The 19,346-nt window shown below is 37.6% G+C and overlaps 1 protein-coding gene across 3 annotated transcripts in view; it reads left to right on the top strand.

Moving 5' to 3' along the window:
- Positions 1-19,346, top strand: part of LOC131071370 (aspartate--tRNA ligase, chloroplastic/mitochondrial) — a 126,895-nt gene that overhangs the window by 47,402 nt on the left and 60,147 nt on the right. For all 3 annotated transcript variants that reach the window (XM_058007199.2, XM_058007192.2, XM_058007185.2), the window contains exons 6-8: positions 8,241-8,332; positions 8,616-8,736; positions 8,864-8,986. In XM_058007199.2, the coding sequence (XP_057863182.2) occupies positions 8,241-8,332; positions 8,616-8,736; positions 8,864-8,986 (336 nt within the window). The remainder of the gene's footprint in view (positions 1-8,240; positions 8,333-8,615; positions 8,737-8,863; positions 8,987-19,346) is intronic.

A 19,346-nucleotide genomic window follows, 5' to 3' on the forward strand; every position in this document is an offset into this window, starting at 1 on the left:
AAATCCAAAAGAAGAAGAAACTATCCATTGAATTTCCAATTGTCCTAGGCGATTATGCGGAGATGTGTCCGACATTGGCGGTAGCTAAAAAGTCCATAGATGAACTCTCATTTTATCAGTTGGCATCCCATACAGCTAGGTCTTACTTTGATCCGTACAACAAAATTAGGATGGTTACCGGAGTGAAGCAAAAGCCTAAAATCCAGTTGGAGGATTACTAGGCAAATGCTAGGGATGATTTTGAAATTAGCAAAAGAATGTTCTCCAAATTGTCCTTTGACATGATAAGACTTTGTGAAGTTATTCAGGTGCCAGATCAAGTCAAGGAAGATGAGAATGTGGTTCAATCGCAATATGAAAATCTAAAGGATAGGCCTATTTAGGCTTCAGATTGGTTAGAGCTGGAGGTTGATGATTTGATTATTTTAAGTAGGTTAGTTCTAAAATCCACATGGTACTGGGTTGAACAACACATCGCGAAGTTAAAGGCAAGTAATGCTTGCTTGACTTACCAGTTGATGACAAACCTAGATTCCCATAGTGAAGCAATTGAGGGGTCATCAGCTGCCCAAACCGGAGAAGAAGAAATTCCGTAGGAAGGGACAGAGCAAAGTAAAGAGAAGAATGTTCCTAAGAAGTCAAGAACAAAGAAGAGAAAAGAAGTCCAACTGAAAGAGCCACAACAGAAAAGGCCAAGGGTGGAGGAAACACAATCACCGGCTAGTTCTTCTAGCGTGCAAGAAATTGAAATGTTCGCACAGGAAGTTGCAAGGAGCCAGTCACAAGAAAATGATAATGTCACTGCACAGGCTCAGAATATTCTTGGCATTGGTGCCTTTCATAGACCTGTTCAGCTGGAAAGTCTAGGGTAGGAACTTCCTCCCAATCCAAAACAATAGGATCAGGATGGTTTCATCGAAACAATTCTTAGAGACTTGGAGGAAGTTTCGTAGGAACAAATGCACATTGAGGTTCAAAATCAGCTAATAGCTGCTCCAGACTGGTTGAAGGAAAGGATGAGGACAGAGCCGGAAGAAGAAATGGATCCTGCACAGGGATTGGAGAAACTTCTCAATAAAATAGACAAACCAGCAGAGAAGTAGGCAGCTAGGAAGTTTTCAAAGATTACAAGAATTGAGTCGGGATCTAGAACGTTGCATTTGGCTGATCCTAGAGTAGATAAAGACAAAAGTGAAATCATGCCCGATGAATATGTGATCAGAAAAGTCAATTTAGGGCGTGCTTCCACAACACAGGTGGTGGAAGATTTCGATGAATCATCCTTAGCACTGAAAGAGCAAATGAAAAGGATGGAGAAGAATAAGAGGCAAAAGAGCTAAAATAGGGCCTTGTGTGAATTTGTGTGGAGCCTAAAGCATCCACTCAGAGAGGAAGATTCATCATTTGTTCCTCTTTCCAGAGAATCCGTAAGTGACGTTGAAAAAATATGGAGAAGGGCTCAATATGCTAAGGAATGGGTGGAAGATGTCTTCGCTTCGACTGGAAAATTCAAGACTTAGCTCAAATTCAATGGAGAATTCAGGCTATCTTGAATAGGCTTGAATTGTGGATAGTTAATGGGAAGATGTGCAAATTTATCAGCATTTGACTATTCTGTGACTAAGAGCATTGATGAAAGTTCCCAAACAGGCTTTTGATTAATGGGAAGTTTGTCTAGGAAAATGAAATTTATGACTTCCCACGATGGTTCTATGCCGTCTGCATTGGAAAAGAATCTTTTGAAAGATTCAAGATGGAATCTACATCATTAAAAGACTCAGTTAGGAAGATACAAGAAGTCCTCAACGTAGTTGAGGCATTATTTGCTAGAAGGTTGACTGAGGAGGAGCTGACAGTTGACTTCTTGAAGAACAGATTGTACGAGTACTTCTTTGTGGAATCCTTTTCCAAGGCACATTTAGAAAATGTTTCCTTGTTCTCCGACACGATGCGAAGGACTTAGGAAATGGCAGCAAGTTGGGAGCAATTTTTCTCTAAGTGCGAAGAAGATATTTCCTTGCTTGAATTCAAGATGGAGAATGTGCCAAGTGTCTTCGTAGGAGAATTGGAGGTCGTCATTGCTAAATTCATTGCATTTGCCATTAATGAGAGAGATAGTAGTCGTCCAATTTTGGACGAGAATCTTTTGACCGCATGACGACATGGTGGTGCATTCATTGCTGGAATATTTGGCCAAGTGGCAGCTGATTCAATGCATGGTAGTCGTCGTATTTAATGAGATAATGGAGCATCTTTTGCGTGTGGCCGATTTTGGAGATAGTGGTGCATTCATTTCACAATGGGTGAATTTTAGCATTGTGGTGCATTTATTACATGTTGGGCGAGTTTGAAAGAACTGGTGCATTTAATATACAATGGGTGCCATTTTTAGCAAGAAGGAATTAATTGATAATGGGCGTAGTGCATCATTAATGTATTTTCCCTCTATGTGGTGTCATAAACTTGGAATCTTTGGTCAAACTCTAATTAGGGTTTGCACGTTGAATCTTAGTGGTTGATCGGTTTGTAATCTAGGCCGTCTATTTTCAAGCTGGAGGGCTATATAGAGGGGTTACCCCTTCATTTGTGAAGGGGGGAGATTTTCATGAAATTGTTGTGATAAGCTATTGAAGTAATAAACTGTGATACATTGTTCTCTGATGGTGTACACTTGTGTTATTTCTTGGTTTGCATGGTTTTGCTTTCCTCACTTAGAGTAGATTTATTTCAAGCATTTAGATGAACAAGGTTGATTGCAATGTTTTAAGGTGAAGATTGGTTGCTCATACCTTTTGTTGATAGATGATTTTTTATCAATAGTGCAAGGTTGGACCGACCTATTATATATTTGCACTTAATTTAAATTGTTAGGTGAATATTGTTCTCTGATGGTGTTCATTGATAGTTTAAAATCACTAAAACACGACCCTGAAGATTGCACCTGCTTCATGTAGTTGTCATCAAGTGGTGAAGTGAAGTGTGGTTGATCTCATCGGAAGCATTGCCATCTATTGAGTTGTAGAATTAGAGTAGTTTTGTAAACACTCTCCCTTTTACTTTCAGTATTATCCAATCAATAAGTCTCAAAAAGAGCCATTCATAGTCAAATAATTTGTGTAAAATCTGCTTGAAAGTTATAAATTTTTCAATGGCTTCTTCGAAGTGTGCGTAAGTTCCCTTGGATTACTAGTAACATCACCACACGAGCCTATATCCACATAAAGTCGTTAGTACGCAATCGAAGCCTTGGAGTCATTGTATGATCTTCCTGCAATCTTACCATACATTTGACTTTGATCAAGAGAGGATAAGGTAGCCAATGGGAAACTTTATTCTGTGTTGGTGCGGTCACAAAACGCCCGTCAACATGATTGGCACTAGAAGGAGGGCCACTGTAGAAATTTCATTGAAGAAGAAATCCATTTTTCAAGGAAAAGTATTCAGATGAACTGAGATGTTGTTGCTGCCTAGATGATCACCTCTTGTTCTGCAGCTGAATTTGGGATTCAACAATCATCAAGAATATATGATCTCAGGACTAGCCGATCTTTCTTGGAAATTGATGACAAGTGCACCTCAGTATATGGGAGTTAGCTTTGTGTTGTGAGAAGAAGAGAAAGCCATCGAGATTGGAGTAGCAATTGACAGAGAACTTCTCAACCAAAGATTTCCACTCGCTCCACTTCCTCCTCGTCAGTAAGTTAAGAAGCTAAATTTGAAGAGACATTGGATCACATTAACTCTTTCTCACCAAAAAGGCATCAAAGAATTTTGAGATCGACTTTAGGAGCGAAGGAATTACAAGAGTTGAAATTGGTTACTAAGCCAAGATGTGGGAAGAAAGAAGCTTCAACAAGTTAGGATTCACCAAGTGTGGAAGATCTTACTCGTCTATTTCAGACTCCACCACCTCAGCGACCAGTGAAAGGAGTAGCTCGTGCAAGTAATCGACAAGGACCCGTTCAAATACCAGCACCAACAATTGTTCAGCAACAACCAGTTCAAGCAATGGCTGCTTGGCATCTAGCAAATGCTTCTCCTCTCACGACATTCACTTCTTATCATGATATGCCCAAGAACCTAGTACATTTTTGTTCCAAATTCTATGTCAATCATGTCAACCACATTTCTAATGAGCATATCAAAGTGTTTGAGGATACTCTCCAGAATAGAGATATCCAGAATGAGGATGTCGCTTGCAGATTATTTCCATATTCATTAGGTGAGGAAGCATTTTATTGGTATATCAATCTGCTAGTGGATTGAATTTCAACATGGCAACAATTGAAGGATACGTTCCTAGGGAAGTTCAAATTGCCTATTTCTCTTACAGAGATATATCGATAGTTCATTGAAGTGAGAAGGGAAGAATGGGAACCAATTGGTGCCTTCAAGCATAGATTTCAAAGGGCCTATTCAAGACTGTGTACGCCGTACAACGTGAATGATGAAGCGGCCGGATAAATCTATTATGCAACCTTGGATTGTTTTACTTCTATTTTTGCTCAACAAGCCAATCCAAATGATTTGAAAGCGGCCTATGACGAAGCTGTCAAGATCGGTCTCCGATAGCCAGTAATTGTTGTAGGGACGCCCACTTACTTTGGACAAATGGGCACAACTAATTATGCCCTTGCTATCAATCGAGTTCCCGCTCCTGCAAATCAATTAGTGCCACATCCAGGAGCTCTAATGTCACAAGTGCTGCCACCACAACCGCTTTATCTGCAGAACACAATGTCTTCCTCCAGTTTTCAAGAAGAAAAGGATGAGATAAAAGAACTTATTGAGCAAGTGAAGAAGTTTTCAACTGAGGTGACTTACCTCAAAAATTAGAATAGCTAGATGCAGAATATGCAAAGGAATTATTAGGCACATCAAGGTGCCAACAAAGGATATCAAATTAATCCTCCCAATCACCAAGAAAACCGTTAAGGGCACAATTCACGACAGCAAGATAATAATCATGGTTTTCAGAATAACAATAATAATCAAGGATTCCACAAAGAGAACGTGGAATACATCACCAAACAATGGAGGAGTACCTTCATCGGTGGATAATCCACCACCCTCCGAGAACCGATCGATAGACAAAGTTTTCCTTGTAGAAGCTGCCTTGTCAAATTGGTGTAGACTTCACAATACAGATCAACACTTTGAGCTACAATGCTGTGAATTCCAAGTAGCTGCTGGTATCTTCAGAAGGGAAATGAAAAATTATGAAGTACCTGAAAATCCTCTGACATTGGGTTATGAGTTAGTCCCAACACCAAGCTATGATCAAGCATTAATCATAGAGGATTTTAGATTTCCACTTGAATTCCAAGATTACACGCTACCACAGGGTAATAAGAAATTTCCTCCAACATCAGCAAATGGCCCTGTGGAGGCGCCAAAATATCAATCTGTCTCTCCAAATGAACCTCTTGAAAAATATGGATATGTTTTTCCTCCACTCTACAATAGTGTGCTGGTGGAAGGAACAAGTGAGGTTCAAGCGTTTCAGCAGTGGTCTGGAAACGCAAATATGAAGGCATAACAGAGAAATTATTGGAATCATCCATTGACCACTTCAATTCCTCCGAATAATTTCTCAACTCCTCCAAATCCTAATGGAAGCAATGTTCGAAGTCTTTCGAGGGGTTCACTGGAATATAGACAAGAAGTTGTCCCACAGAACGAGAGAGGACAATCATTTGCTCAACAAGTAGAAAGGAGACAACAGGAGAATCCTCCTTGGGAGGAACTCAAAAGGGTAAGCTTTTATGTGTTAGAAGAGTTCAAGAAGATAAAGGTGAGCTTGCCTTTGTTTGAGTTGATGAGAGTTCCGGAGATCCGGGATATTTTATTAGGGAGCTTGAATGATGCTCCCCTGACAAGAAGTATTCCTCAAAGCACACTGAATACTCAGAGGAATATGCCTAATAACTCCCAGTCTAATCAGGTGCATAATACAAATGTGGTTCAAGATGTGCCACTGATGCCCTACAACACGTTTGATGCACTGCAACAACCTGTGAACTTCATAGGGATGGTGCAAAGCTCACTTGATGCTCCAAAGAATCAGAATACTCTGACCAGTGAATGTGCGCCACAAAATGATCCTGCAACAGAAAGGTAAGAAATAGTAAAGGGAGTTAGTGAACCTGTAAGGCAAGCCTTTGCCAATACCATTCAAGCACAAGTTGGGAACAAAGAAACTCAACAAGAAATAAGGAGTTGAGGTCAACAATACAAGTGACCAAAGAAGAAAACCTGCAATCTTTTACCAAGGAAGGGATGAACTTGTTCCTTTCTTGGTTTCAATCAAAATCTTTGGTAAACTCCTACACAACTATCTAATAGATTCTTGTGCTTCAAGCAATGTAATGCCTTTGGCCATGTGTAGAAAGTTGGGATTGATGCCTATCTAGACGAAAAAGGAGGTCACCCAACTGGACAAGATAGAAGTACCAGTTGTTGGAGAGTTGAATAATATTCAAATGCAGTTAGCTGCCGACCCAAGAGTTCAAAGTTGCATCGACATTCCAGATGGGTGTAGTTGGCATAAAATGCATATGGTTATGTTTGATAATTTTGGTCACCTGACATTGTATTAATTAATTGTATTAAGTGGTTGTCACTCTCGGTAGTTATGTGTCGGTTGGTTGACGGTTGTGTACCTCTCTACAACCGTCGGGTTCTTTAAATATATTGTATACCGCCAAGGAAGGGAGTACGGTATTGTCAGATCTGTGTAATGCTTGGCCAACCATCTCTGGTCTTCTTCTCTGTAAAGATTGCATTTTCAGTGGTGCTACCTACCAAATTTACAATAAAAAATTAATTTCTGCTTTTATTAACTTGTTGCCTGTCCGTTCTATGTGAAAATTCTTGATGCCCATATATATTACAGTTAATGCTTTGTTTGAGTTGCCATGTTATAACTTTAAAATCACTATCTTTGTATTCTGGGAAAATCTTACTATGCCTTACCAGTTGGATTTGTTGGGTTGAGTTATTAATATTTTCTTTTGTAGATTTATTAAAACTCTTGTTTGGAAATCCATTTATGCCCAATTATAATGAATGAGTTATATGCCAATGGGGGAGTCTGGGGAATGAAAGGTAGTTGGCAGGCCATCTTGAAAAACAAGTGATCTACCATGTGATATGAAAAAACTCTGGAAATTCTTAGAAGGTGATGGTATGTAGGAATAAAGTGGTATAGCATGAGTAGGCTGAGGGGTTTGGTATGGGGAAAAGATTAGACAGAAAGTGCAAGGGACAAAGAAACATAAATAAGTACATATAGAAAGACAATTTATAAAAGAGGGAGCAGGTGCATGACATAAGTGTAGAAATCATGTAGTATGTTGGGAGAAGGGTAATGAGAAACAAAAATGATAGAATGATTAGATACTGACAGATTGACCCAATAACCTAGTTGGTAACCAAGATAGGTTTTGGTGTGGAAGATGAAGTTGGTGTTTTACTCATTTTTATTATAATTAGTGGCATAAGTCTCCAATGCTACAAGATTTTGAATATGTTCTGGAAGGATTCACTCTGGGTTCTAGATTGTTACCTCTTCTGTTCTTAAAATCTTAATATTGGACAAAGTGAATTAATCAGGCAGTTGGTAGTCTATCATAAAATATGCATAGTCAATAGATCTGTTGAAGTTATGAGTATAGAATGCTAATTCTGGTAACCAAGAAGGTGAAATCTATGATTTTATCTTTTGGCAAAAAGAGTATTTGTTTGAATTTGCTAATTTGTGTCATTTCTGGCTGATAAATATGCATCGTAACTTATTGAACTGTAGGATGGGACCATATTCCGTTCTTGTTTGAGTAGAGCTGTAGAACATTAAATAATGAAAACACCTTTCAACATATTAAGCATGGTTAAAGAGAGCTGATCTAAGATATGGAGAGATGCCTCAGTAGTTTGTGGCCTCCATTTTCATTACCTTACACGAGAAACTTATTGTATGAATAGGATGTTAGGAAGGGGGTAATCATTTTGTTGTGGCAATCTACCATAGGTTATAGCAGGAACTTTGTGAAAACATCTTAAATCATGATTAAAGGATAAGCTCAACTAGAAATCTGAACTGTGTAATTTAATGAACATATGTGAGAAGCAAGATGGTTTTTTGATTATGTGCTTTCCTGCAGGGAATTGGAATAAGTCTTGGCAGGGTAACTTCCATTTTTATTCTTGTATAACTCTACTTTGTGTTATGCTTTATGAAGCCAGGAGAATTTTATGCCTTGCCACAAAGTCCCCAGCTGTTCAAACAGATGTTAATGGTCTCAGGCTACGATAGATACTATCAAATTGCAAGGTGATGCCTATGACTCAATAATTATGGATATTAATATGCAGGTTCCCATTTTTTTGTCTATTTCAAAGAACTTTCTAAGCTGTTTAAATCACAGTCAATAGTGGTTTTCGCTTTCTCTTTCTGATTCATCTATAATCAACTTTCAAGCTGGTTAAAACTTGAGCGCTACCAGTCACTGAATGATTTTTTTGGCATGATAACAGTTAATAAGCTACTTGCTGACTGCAAAGAAAGTATTGCATTATGCATTGAACTTAAATTTTGTTTATAATTTCTATTTCAGGTGTTTTCGGGATGAAGACTTGAGAGCAGATAGGCAGCCTGAATTTACACAACTGGATATGGAGTTGGCTTTCACACCAATGGATGACATGTTGAAGCTCAATGAAGATTTGATAAGACATGTCCGTAGTTTAATTGGGCTGGTGGTTGAGAGTAATGAGCCTATAAGGGTGTACTCAAATTGCTTCTATTTATTGTGATTTTTTTAAGACTAAATTTGTATGGGTGTATCACAAATTATTATTGCAGGTTTTCCATGAGATTCTAGGGATTGGACTTCCAGTTTCTTTTCCAAGGGTTACTTATACTGAAGCAATGGATCAGTATGGATCTGATCGACCAGACCTCCGCATCAAGATGAAATTAGCAAATGTGAGTATTTCATTTTTGAGAATCTAACAGACTAGTGAAAGTTGATGCTTCAAACAATTTGATGTGACCATTTACTCTAAATGAATGTTTTATTTTCAGACATGATTCTGTCAATGAATAGGTAATGAAAACAGGTACAGTCTCAGAAAAAAAAGGTGGTATTAGAAACTACCTCTAAAACAACCATGGAATTCCCTAAGGGATATTCATTAATTCTCATCTTTTCCATGATGACACGTGCTTTAATTATGGCCTTTCTCAAGCCATTTAGTTCCAAGTTCCCAATAACCCACCATAATGCCTTTTTTGGCTGACAATAAGTAATGACCCTTAGCTAAATGCTCATGTAAAATGCTTAGATCTAAAATACTCATGACAAATATTTATGTGAAATGCTCAGATCTGGAATACTCACAAAAATATTTTGGCATTAAGTGCATTGACAGAAAAGAAACATTCACACACACATGCTCAAAGTGGATATTCATTCTAATATTTTCTTTAATGTATTTCTGCTTCAAATGATTGTAAAATCTGCTGGAAGATTTTTTGATTAAGATTGCAAATATTTTCAGAAAATACCCCAAATCACTGAAATGTCCAAATTGCTGAAATTCTCCAAGCTTGAAGTGCAGGTGCAACCTCTATATGAAGATGCTGCCCTCAAGAAACTAGAGGGATTTTGTTCTCCAACCTCTAGGAAATCAATGGGGTTGAATCTAATGATCTCTAGATCCAAGGGCTTTCATCCTCAAATCATATAGTTGAACTTAAGTGCTTGAACTAGGGTTAGGTTTTGTTGATATGATGTCAAAAGCAAAGATGTAAATATCTTAATCAGCAATAAATCTTTTGGCTGAAAATTTTTAAAAACTCGGGAATCAACAAAAAATTGGCAATTAATCGGCACTAAATTGGCAAAATTATCGAACATTTGAAAATATATAATTTCTTAAAATATTCTTAAAAAACACATATACACATATTATTAATAATTAAAATTATAAAAAATCTATTTCAAAATATTATTTTTTAATGTGTAATGTTATAATACATTAAAAAAGATAAAAACAAAATAAAACAATATTGATACATTTTAATATATTAAATTTTATAAAAAATGGAAAATGGGGGCACCTATTCCGTTAATTAAAAGTTGCACTCACATTATTTAATTTCAAAGCTTGGAGGACATCGCGTGTCTTTTTATAAAGAAAAGAACATTAAACATAACTTAGTTTAATAGCGAAGAGAAAAACATAAAAAATAAAGATTTTATTCAGCGGACGAATTTTTCAGTTTTTTATGAAGGTCGACGTATTTCGGATTTCTTCCGTGAGATTCAGCAAATGCTATGGCTAAGCCTAAACGTATTTAGATGCCTATTTTCTCCTGCGTGCCTAATTTCGCCTTCTTTGGGGGTAAAAAAATTTAAAATTTCACGTGATCTTTTTAGGGTTTTTATAAAAAAATGAAATGACTTTTTTAAATGCGATTTTTCGGCATTTGTTCGCAATTTTCTCGTGATTGTTTCTCTGGAAAAACTCGCGATTTTTAGCTAAAAGTCATTGCCGATTTTTTCGAAGATTAAATTGTTTTGGGTTTTAACTCTCGATAAATTGCGATTCATACGATTTATCGGCAATTTTTTCATCCTTGGTCAAAAGATCTCAAAAATGTTGAAGCTACCTAAATTTATAAGGGTGAAGGCCTGGCATGGGGTTCAGATGTGTGAAGAGGTGTTTATGAGTTTCTGTCCACAATTTGTATTCAAATGAGGTCATTAATTGCATCCTTGAATGTGCATGGTGGTACATGAAATTCTTCATTTAAATGGTAGGAGTTTGGTCAAAGTCATGCTCAAAGGCGAGGGTCTAGGGAAATGCATGCCATAAGGATGCATAGATAATATTTCGAGGTCCAAAGTCAGGAGCTTGGGAATTTGTGTGTGAAGGGGTGCAATACGGCAGGAGTCTAGGGATCTGCATGTTGAGGGGTGCAAATGCAAGAGGAAGTAGTGATCAAGCTCCTATAATACTTGATGCTGGAGGGAGTGGGGATTAGACTTTGGGTATACTCGATGTAGAGGGGAGCAATGGTTGAGCTTCTAAGATACTTGATGCAGAAGGGAGTGAGGATTGGGCTTTGAAGATACTTGATGTTGAAGCGAGTGGGGATTGGGAATGTGACTTACATGGTACTAAGATAATTGAGGAGAGGTAAATCCAAGCTCTACATACTTGAGAGTAACCAAGGAGTAGAGGTCAGAGCTTAGGATTCTATGATATTAGATAATATTTTGGTATGGTGGGAGGGAAATATCTAGGAGCTTGTGATATAGTGGAGATCAACACTCATGGATATTTGATATGGCGAGGATTAGGGATTAGGAATACAATTTCCTTTAGACTTGAGTGCAAAGAGGGAAATGGGACTTTAAAAGAATATGGGATAGAAGGGAGTAGGTTTGTGGGGGCAAGGAATGTTGATAATGAAAGGTTCAAGGATTTGAAACACGGGAACCATGGAACTTGGGACTTAGGTAAGAGAAGTCCCAAAATCCTGTATAAGGCAAAGGATTGGGAAGCGGATGATGAAGGAAAGGTAGTATGAAATGGTCCAAAATCTTGCCCAAGGCTAGAATGTGAATGAGACACTCTCATACTTAAGAATTTGGGATGTTACATGACACTCTAGAGCCTTTATTGCCACATAAAACCATATGCCTTTATATGTGGATATGGTGATTTTGTTTGGGCTGGGTAAGTTCCTGGCAAGTCTTTAAAATGAACATAAATATATGCATATTTGCAGTCTAGAAACAAGAATTAAGGTCAGAATACCACATATCATGCATATGCTAAACAAAATTTCCATAAATAGTTTTAAATACAATATACTGATTCAAAATCAATTTGTTAAACTCAAATGCCATGATAGATATTCTTTGTTCGATATAAATATTAATTCAATGTAATGTCCCCTTTTGGGATTTACCTTAATTTGGTTCTGAGACAACAATTCTAACTCAATGTGAGAAATGTAAAATATAATTTCATCAATTCTGAAGACATTTTATTATAATATTTAATTTATAATACTAAGAGGAGTTTGAAATATAGAACTTATCTTGCTAGCTCCCTCTGATCTGTATATTTGGAATATATGCCTCAACGTTATAAATTGCTGCTGCTCAACTGTGCCTTCAGATTAGAGTAAATAAAATAGATCCTTCATACCTTATGCTGTAGTTCTCCCTTTTAACTGGTCCTTCAGTGCTATGTAGTGACTATGGGTCTGCCACACGGTTTGTAGTGTCCCTTCTAAGATCTCCTCTGATTTGCAGTTAATTGAGTCTTTTATGCTTCTGGTTCTTATGGTCTTGATTGGAAATATATGATGGAAATATTGCTAAGTAAAACTTATATCAAGAATACTCCAATAAGTGCCTAATTAGTGAGCCTGAAGTGTTCTTTCAGATTGTAATATCTAATTCCCTATGTAGTAATTTCTGATACCAATTTCTATGTATTGTTCTCAGAGAAGTTAGATCTAGATCCTATTGTAAATTCCAATCCCACAGAAGTTCTGTGATTACAGATTAGGAGAATGTATTTGCAAGATGTGCTATGGAGTCTCATGATTCACCTGGCGTATAACCGGCATAAGAATATACGGTCTGATCCTTATTGATTGCTGCCTCTTGTAATGAATCTAAATTCTCTGTAATTTACAAAGTATAGTTTTAGATCTTGAGCAAATAAGATTGCTGTCCCTGCTTTAGCTTAATGATGATGCGAATTGCTTGGTCTTGAGTATGATCTAACTTGGAGTTTCTGTTGCCTTTCCTGATATAATCTTGTAATCATGCACCTTTAACCTTGCAATGGAATGGGCTATCACCCTTCCTGTACTAGGTTGACAATAGGCTCGAATGGGCACTGCAGATAGATAGGTGTGTAAAAACTAATTTTTTCCCACCCGTTAGTGAATGATTGTAAATGCCTTCTTATATCATATTATTGGAATGGTAAGTCACGATGCCAAAAGACATGTCTTAATAGCATCTCCTTTCCTTTATGCTAATCACACCATTTCAATGCTAATTCGCTGTATTGTGATCCTTTATGTTAACCGCTTCCTTTCATTATGTTATCGATTAGCCTTCTTACTAATCGTTGTCTTCTTAAACAGATCGCTAACCATAATATCGATATTATTATGTCCTTTCTAGTTATCGGTTAGATAATATAGTTAAATGATGTGGAGTTGTAAACATCTGATGGTAATCGACACAGTAAGTGCCTCGCGGCCATCAGAAGAGGTTGTCAGTGTCGATCTTACAATATTCCCCTAATTCTGCATAAACAATCACTCTTTCCTTAAATCGATAGTCTCTATGACTAATCAATGATATTCAACACTAATCTTAATCACTCCTAGTAATGTCTGAATCACTATTAATGTCTTTCGTATCAATATCGCTGCTCATGACAATAATATCATTCCTTACTTGCTGACCACATGGGAATCGGTCACTGTCTATCAATTATATTAAAAATATTATTATAACTGGTCAAGGGTGACATTCCTTAGCAATACTGAGTTCGGTCATTCTCTTCAACATAGATATGGAAGATGGTTCTGTTAATTCTTATGATTGTCGATACATATGTGGACTGAGCTATTTACCGTTTCTGTTTGAAACTCTTTCCTGGTCTATTGTAATGGTTTATTCATGTCTTCTATCATCTATAAAGATAATACAAGGAGCTTTCTTTTAATTGTTTGGCGCTAGAGATTTAGCATTGGGATGGGCACATCACATTCAATCACTAATCAGCGTCATATAATGCACTGCATATTGAATACTTAAGCAATATTAATGTAGGACTAATTAGAGTAATATTAATTATTGAAGCAAAAATGTCTCTCAACTTGGGACTCTAGAGGGGTTTCTTTCTTGGTAGTATGATGGTAAATTTGACACTCCAACTTATAGAGAAAGTCTTAATGACTATTTCTTTAGTATTACCCTGGATGTGCAATGATAGCAAACTTTCACAATTACAAACATATCACTAGTCTTGTCTATCTTTCCAAGAAACATATGTGCTAATTCCATATAGCCCTTTGTTTATAAGTGAGAATGTTGAGAATATTCTGCTCACAAGGTTTAACAGAGATTAATTTCTGCCAGGCCCAATATTATAAGAAATGAATCTAGGTACAAGTCTGAACAAATTTGAAGAAACCCTTCGATATTTAACACTATGGCAAATAAAAAACATGGGAATATTTTTCCTTGCAACGAAGTTTTTTTATTCAAATGATCATAGCATACACCTTTAACCTGCATTCATTTTTTTAATATTTCTTTTTGTTTAGTGCCTTCTACACCATTGATTATTGCACAGTAAACAATATGATAAGCAGAAACAAATAATAATTTACAACAACAATTCCATTAAGATTTGTTGATTCATTTCATTCTTGAGATATTACAATATTATTCAAGAACTCTACATATGTAGCCCCCAATCAGGTTTCCAAGAGAAATATGTAAAAGATGGCCGAGGGTTGTTGAGGACTACCAACCGTTAGCAATTGTCAACCATTTTATCATTGGGAACTAAGTTTTGCTGATTGATAAACTAATTACTTTAATGCTGGCTACATCGACTTCCCCAAAATAAATTTGTCTTCTAGATTACTGACAAACAAAATTGGGAGTCAAACAACAAAATTAAAATTTATTGAATCTAATGAGGAGGTGGGTGAGAGGATGTCCTTGGAGTTGGATAGATTGATGATGGAGTGGACATCTGAGAACTGTTATGCTGCAACCTATAAACCCCCTCTGAATGAAGCTAGAGGTGATTAGCCACTTATAGTTCCCATTCCTGAGCAAACTTCACCATTTGTACAACCTCAGCTAGCTGGCATTTTGTCTCCTCAATCTCCTTATCTTTGTTGGCTAGTTGGCAATCTTTCTCAGTTAATTCTCCATCCTTTGTTGCCACTGTAGCCTGTTCAATTTCTATAAGTTGTGCTTGCTGAACCAATTGCTCTTTGAAACTTTTGAGTGAGCTCATCAGCTTCAGCATGCACCTTCTGCGACATGCATATGGACTAATCTACTTGGTCCTTAAACTGGTGATTGGAAATCAATTGGCATTGCAATTGATAGAATACCTCTTAGAATGTGATCTCCTTACAGAAAAGAGTGTAAGCATCTTGCCACCCCTTCCCCCAAAGGTAGGCCTGGCAAGTTGCCATGCTGTTGTCATCTTGGGAAGCTTGATCTCCGGCCATCCTTTGGAAATGAATATGCTATTGAACTCCTTCTCGCACTCTTCCTGCATGAATTTCAGAATACGGTGGGCCTCTTGCTAGACTAGAGGGGAATACACATGATCCCAACTACCTAGAAATATCTTGCTAGCTCTTGCTGATGAGGGCTACTAGCTCAAAGTCTTGAACATAACATCGAATGGAGCCTAGGGGGATCCTCCTTATTAGGTTTAGAGATTGGAATTGTAAGTCCTTCCTAGCGACTAGAATTATCATCATATGTAGGTGAATCAACAAGAACATCGATAGGCAGTTCTTGAGTAGCTGAAGGCAATTGCTGTGCAGGGAAGGACCACCTTCTTGTATTGGCTCAACAATAGGCATCGTTGCCTACGTGGATCATGGCTGAACACTCTCATCAGTGGACTGAAGCATCATAGGATGGTCTATAATAATATACTAAGGTGGGTGGAGTGGGGGATAGTCCTGTATCTCATTTGGAGTCCCTAGAAACTTCAACCAACTATCAATCTATTCGAAGGTGTCAAGCAAGTCAGCTGGAACTGATGAAGTAGGAATGCCACTGCCTATGGGAATGGCCTCATCTCGTGCAACTAGGGACTAGGTCTCGGCAGTTGTATGCACAACTTTTGTTGGAAGGAGTATCCATGGGTTTAGTGCTTGATGTAGATTACAAATCTATTAGCTCATAGTCATCTTTATTACTTTTTTCGGCTTCTCTTGGCATATTCTTATGGTTTCGTTTCTTTCGTGTAGGCTTGGTGTCTTCTTCTGCTGAGCTTGAATGTCTAATACCATCCACCTGAAATTTGTAACCCAAGAATAGTTGTAATCAGAAGCTGGCTGAAACTTGTCCAACTTATTTGTAGGAACTTGGTTGAAAATACCGTCCAAGAATAACGCAATAGCATGTTGCGTCATGTAGAAGGCCTTATTTTTAAGAGATAAGAATTCCCTTATGCATTTTGATAAAAGTAATGCCCAATTGTAAAATTTTCTTAGGATAAGGCCGATCATATAATTGACCATCCAAATGGCAATATCTGATGCATGGCTAGCACTTGTCAACCTGCATTTGAGAAAATCCAAGAGGCATTTCCATTATGTGTTTGACAACATTTGCTCGCTTAGTCCTTTGTTTCTTGCATTCTAAATAGTGTCTTTCTCTTTTGGGTTAAATTAGTTCTATAGATCTTTTGAAGGGAATCTTCCTTCTATTTGGCTGTTATTTTTCTTGTAGGTTTGGAAGCAATGGTTCCTGAGGATGGTAAGCCAAATACCATTTTAAAATCAACTAGCTGAAAGGAGGTGTTGATCGAACATCCCATATATTCAATCACTAATTTATGTGTGTTGATTGTAATTGGCCACCATCAATTTTAAATAGGGTCGAAATTCCCAATAATTAACTAATATAAGTTATCTACCTAGGCATGATGCAGGCAAGTTTTAATGGATGACCATTGGCATTGCTCAACCACCATGTGCGACATTCGTTACTTGTGAGGCTTTCCCAGGATATGGAATCGATTGTATTCTCTTTGTCCTCTTTCCCATTTATCCTTGATGACAGCTGACTTGCAAGCATCCAAGCTCATATTGTCATGAAGGTGACCATGCTAATTAACCATCTTATAGGTGTATGAATTTGATCTTCTATCAAAAGAGGATTTCAAGAATATGCAACATACCAAGGTACAAGAAGCCAGGCAGTTGTTCGCTATGACAATCATCATGGCATCCCAGCATACAATCAGAAGTTAGTCATCCAAGTCTTCATGAGCACCGATCTAATAGTAATCAATAACTGATTAAGTGGAGAACAGTAATGTTATCAAAAGTCATTATGATAGTTAGCAGCATTATTAATCGGAAACATAAGAATGAACGATATTCACAGTGATTATCCATATCAATGGAATTGTAAAGAGTTCGATGATTGTAGGTGGCGGATGATGTTAGATTTCAATTATGATCTCTATCAAGGAATGAAGATCGAATACAATTACCAGGATATCGACTAACGTATGGACAAATATCAGTAAAAGATGTCAACTTATTAAAGGTATGAAGGATCGAACATGGTCCTAAGGATATCTGCTAAACAAATGCCAATGGAAGTCAGCAACTAATATAATGACTAAATGATATCAACGGTGATTGGATGGATATCCATCCTGAGGCTAACACAGTTAATTAAAGATTGTTAATTATTGATTACAATATATATATCCACTAATCAACATCTTCATAAAGAGGCACAACATCAAACAGTTGTTATGAAGATAATTAATAGTAGCAATCTACAAAGAGACTAATTGGTAGTCATAACATAACTGATTACATATGAAAGGATGTGATTAGCATAAGATCAGATCCATTAATAATGCAAGTCTAATCAATAACAATCATAGTCATGAAATGGTGCGTTCAGGAGGTGATTATGGATAGGCAAGAGTTGTCTTTTGCAACGTGACTTATCATTCCCATTACAAGATATAAGAAGGCATTCAAAATCATTCAACCAGGCATCGATTTGAGTTTATATATTTGATTTCTTAATCCACTTTGGATAGCTCGTAAAGAGAAGAGGCTGAAGGCCCATGATCAGGTGCATAGCTGAATTGTCTCCAATCAGAAACAGCTTCTCTCCGTTGAAAGCATTTAAATATCTATCAGGAACAGCAATAGATCATTATTTAGTGATACCAAAATATTAACTTCTTACAACATTGACTAATCAGACATAGCAGCATAATAAGGAGCAGGAAGACATCATTTGCATGCAACCAAAGGCCAATTCAGAGACAGCATATAGATATTATCGAGTTGCAGACTTGTGACAGCAACCTCTTGCTCAAGAAATTCTATATTTGCATGTGTATCTCGTTATCCATCAGACAAAGCATTGTATCAGGAACTAATACTTATTTCTTAATCCATTTGTTATCAGATCTATCACATTGCAGACAATAAAAGTAATAAATCAGAAATTGCATTTGATTTATATCAATTGATTCCATTGCAATTTATGTACAAAGTAAGAAGATTGAATTAAGTAATTGTCTCCTAAGGGTTAGAATCCAAAAAGGGACATTACATATCGTCAAGTTTGTGAGGAGATCACCTTTGATTTTCCATACTGAACAAATGAAGTTTGTTTACTCCCTACCGTGAGTTAATTAAGTTTCCAGAATGAACAAGAAATAAGCACAAAACATATGATAACAGTTCAGTTATCTACAGAGCATGGAAGTAACAATCAGATGGTAGAAAGATGTTCTTTTATTGCATCCCAAAATGTTCAGTACATCAACATTATTGCCGGGGTTCCCTTACATGGCAATATATACTATCTGGCAGTTGGCCGAGGTACCAATCGCCAATCGTCGTAACTGACACGAGAACCAACACGGCTGACTCCAAAACATAACAATAACTCAAAAGTTTTATTCCTAATTACGGCCTAACATCAGCCCCCCCAAAAAAGAAGTCGTCTTCCAGACGACAAACAAATGGAAGCTGATGGAAGCAATTGAAACTAATGTGAAGGATGAGAGGGCGTCCCTGGAAGTACAGATGACTGAGATGTGCCCGCTCGCTGGAGTCGCTGTGTGGCTGCCAGTTCCCGCTCTCATGCCAAATTAACCATACGAGCAGCCTCAACAATTTTGTTGTGGGCTCTCTGAAGCTCCTGTCCTTGCTCCTGCAACTGCTGCTCCTTCTCGGCCAGTCTAGCCTTCAAGCCTGCCACCTTAGCTATCAGCTCATCCTTCGCCTTGCCACTTACTTCCAACTCCTGCACGTTCTTGGCGACTGTCTCCTCCAATGCGGTAATCCGAGAGTGCTCCTGAGCCAATTGTGACTGACCCTTCTGAATGTGGTGGGCAATGTTTTCCTGACACCCTCTGCTTCCTGCACTACTTGATCCCGCTGGGCCTTCATGGCTTCCATCCTTACCACTGCCGTCCTTCGATACTTCAAGACTAGGTCTCGGAAGGCCGTCTCCATTCCACGCATGGAACCATAAATCCCAGTCTCTTCT

The sequence above is a fragment of the Cryptomeria japonica genome, chromosome 1 (assembly GCF_030272615.1).
Source record: "Cryptomeria japonica chromosome 1, Sugi_1.0, whole genome shotgun sequence".
In the NCBI taxonomy this organism is placed as follows: Eukaryota; Viridiplantae; Streptophyta; class Pinopsida; order Cupressales; family Cupressaceae; genus Cryptomeria; species Cryptomeria japonica.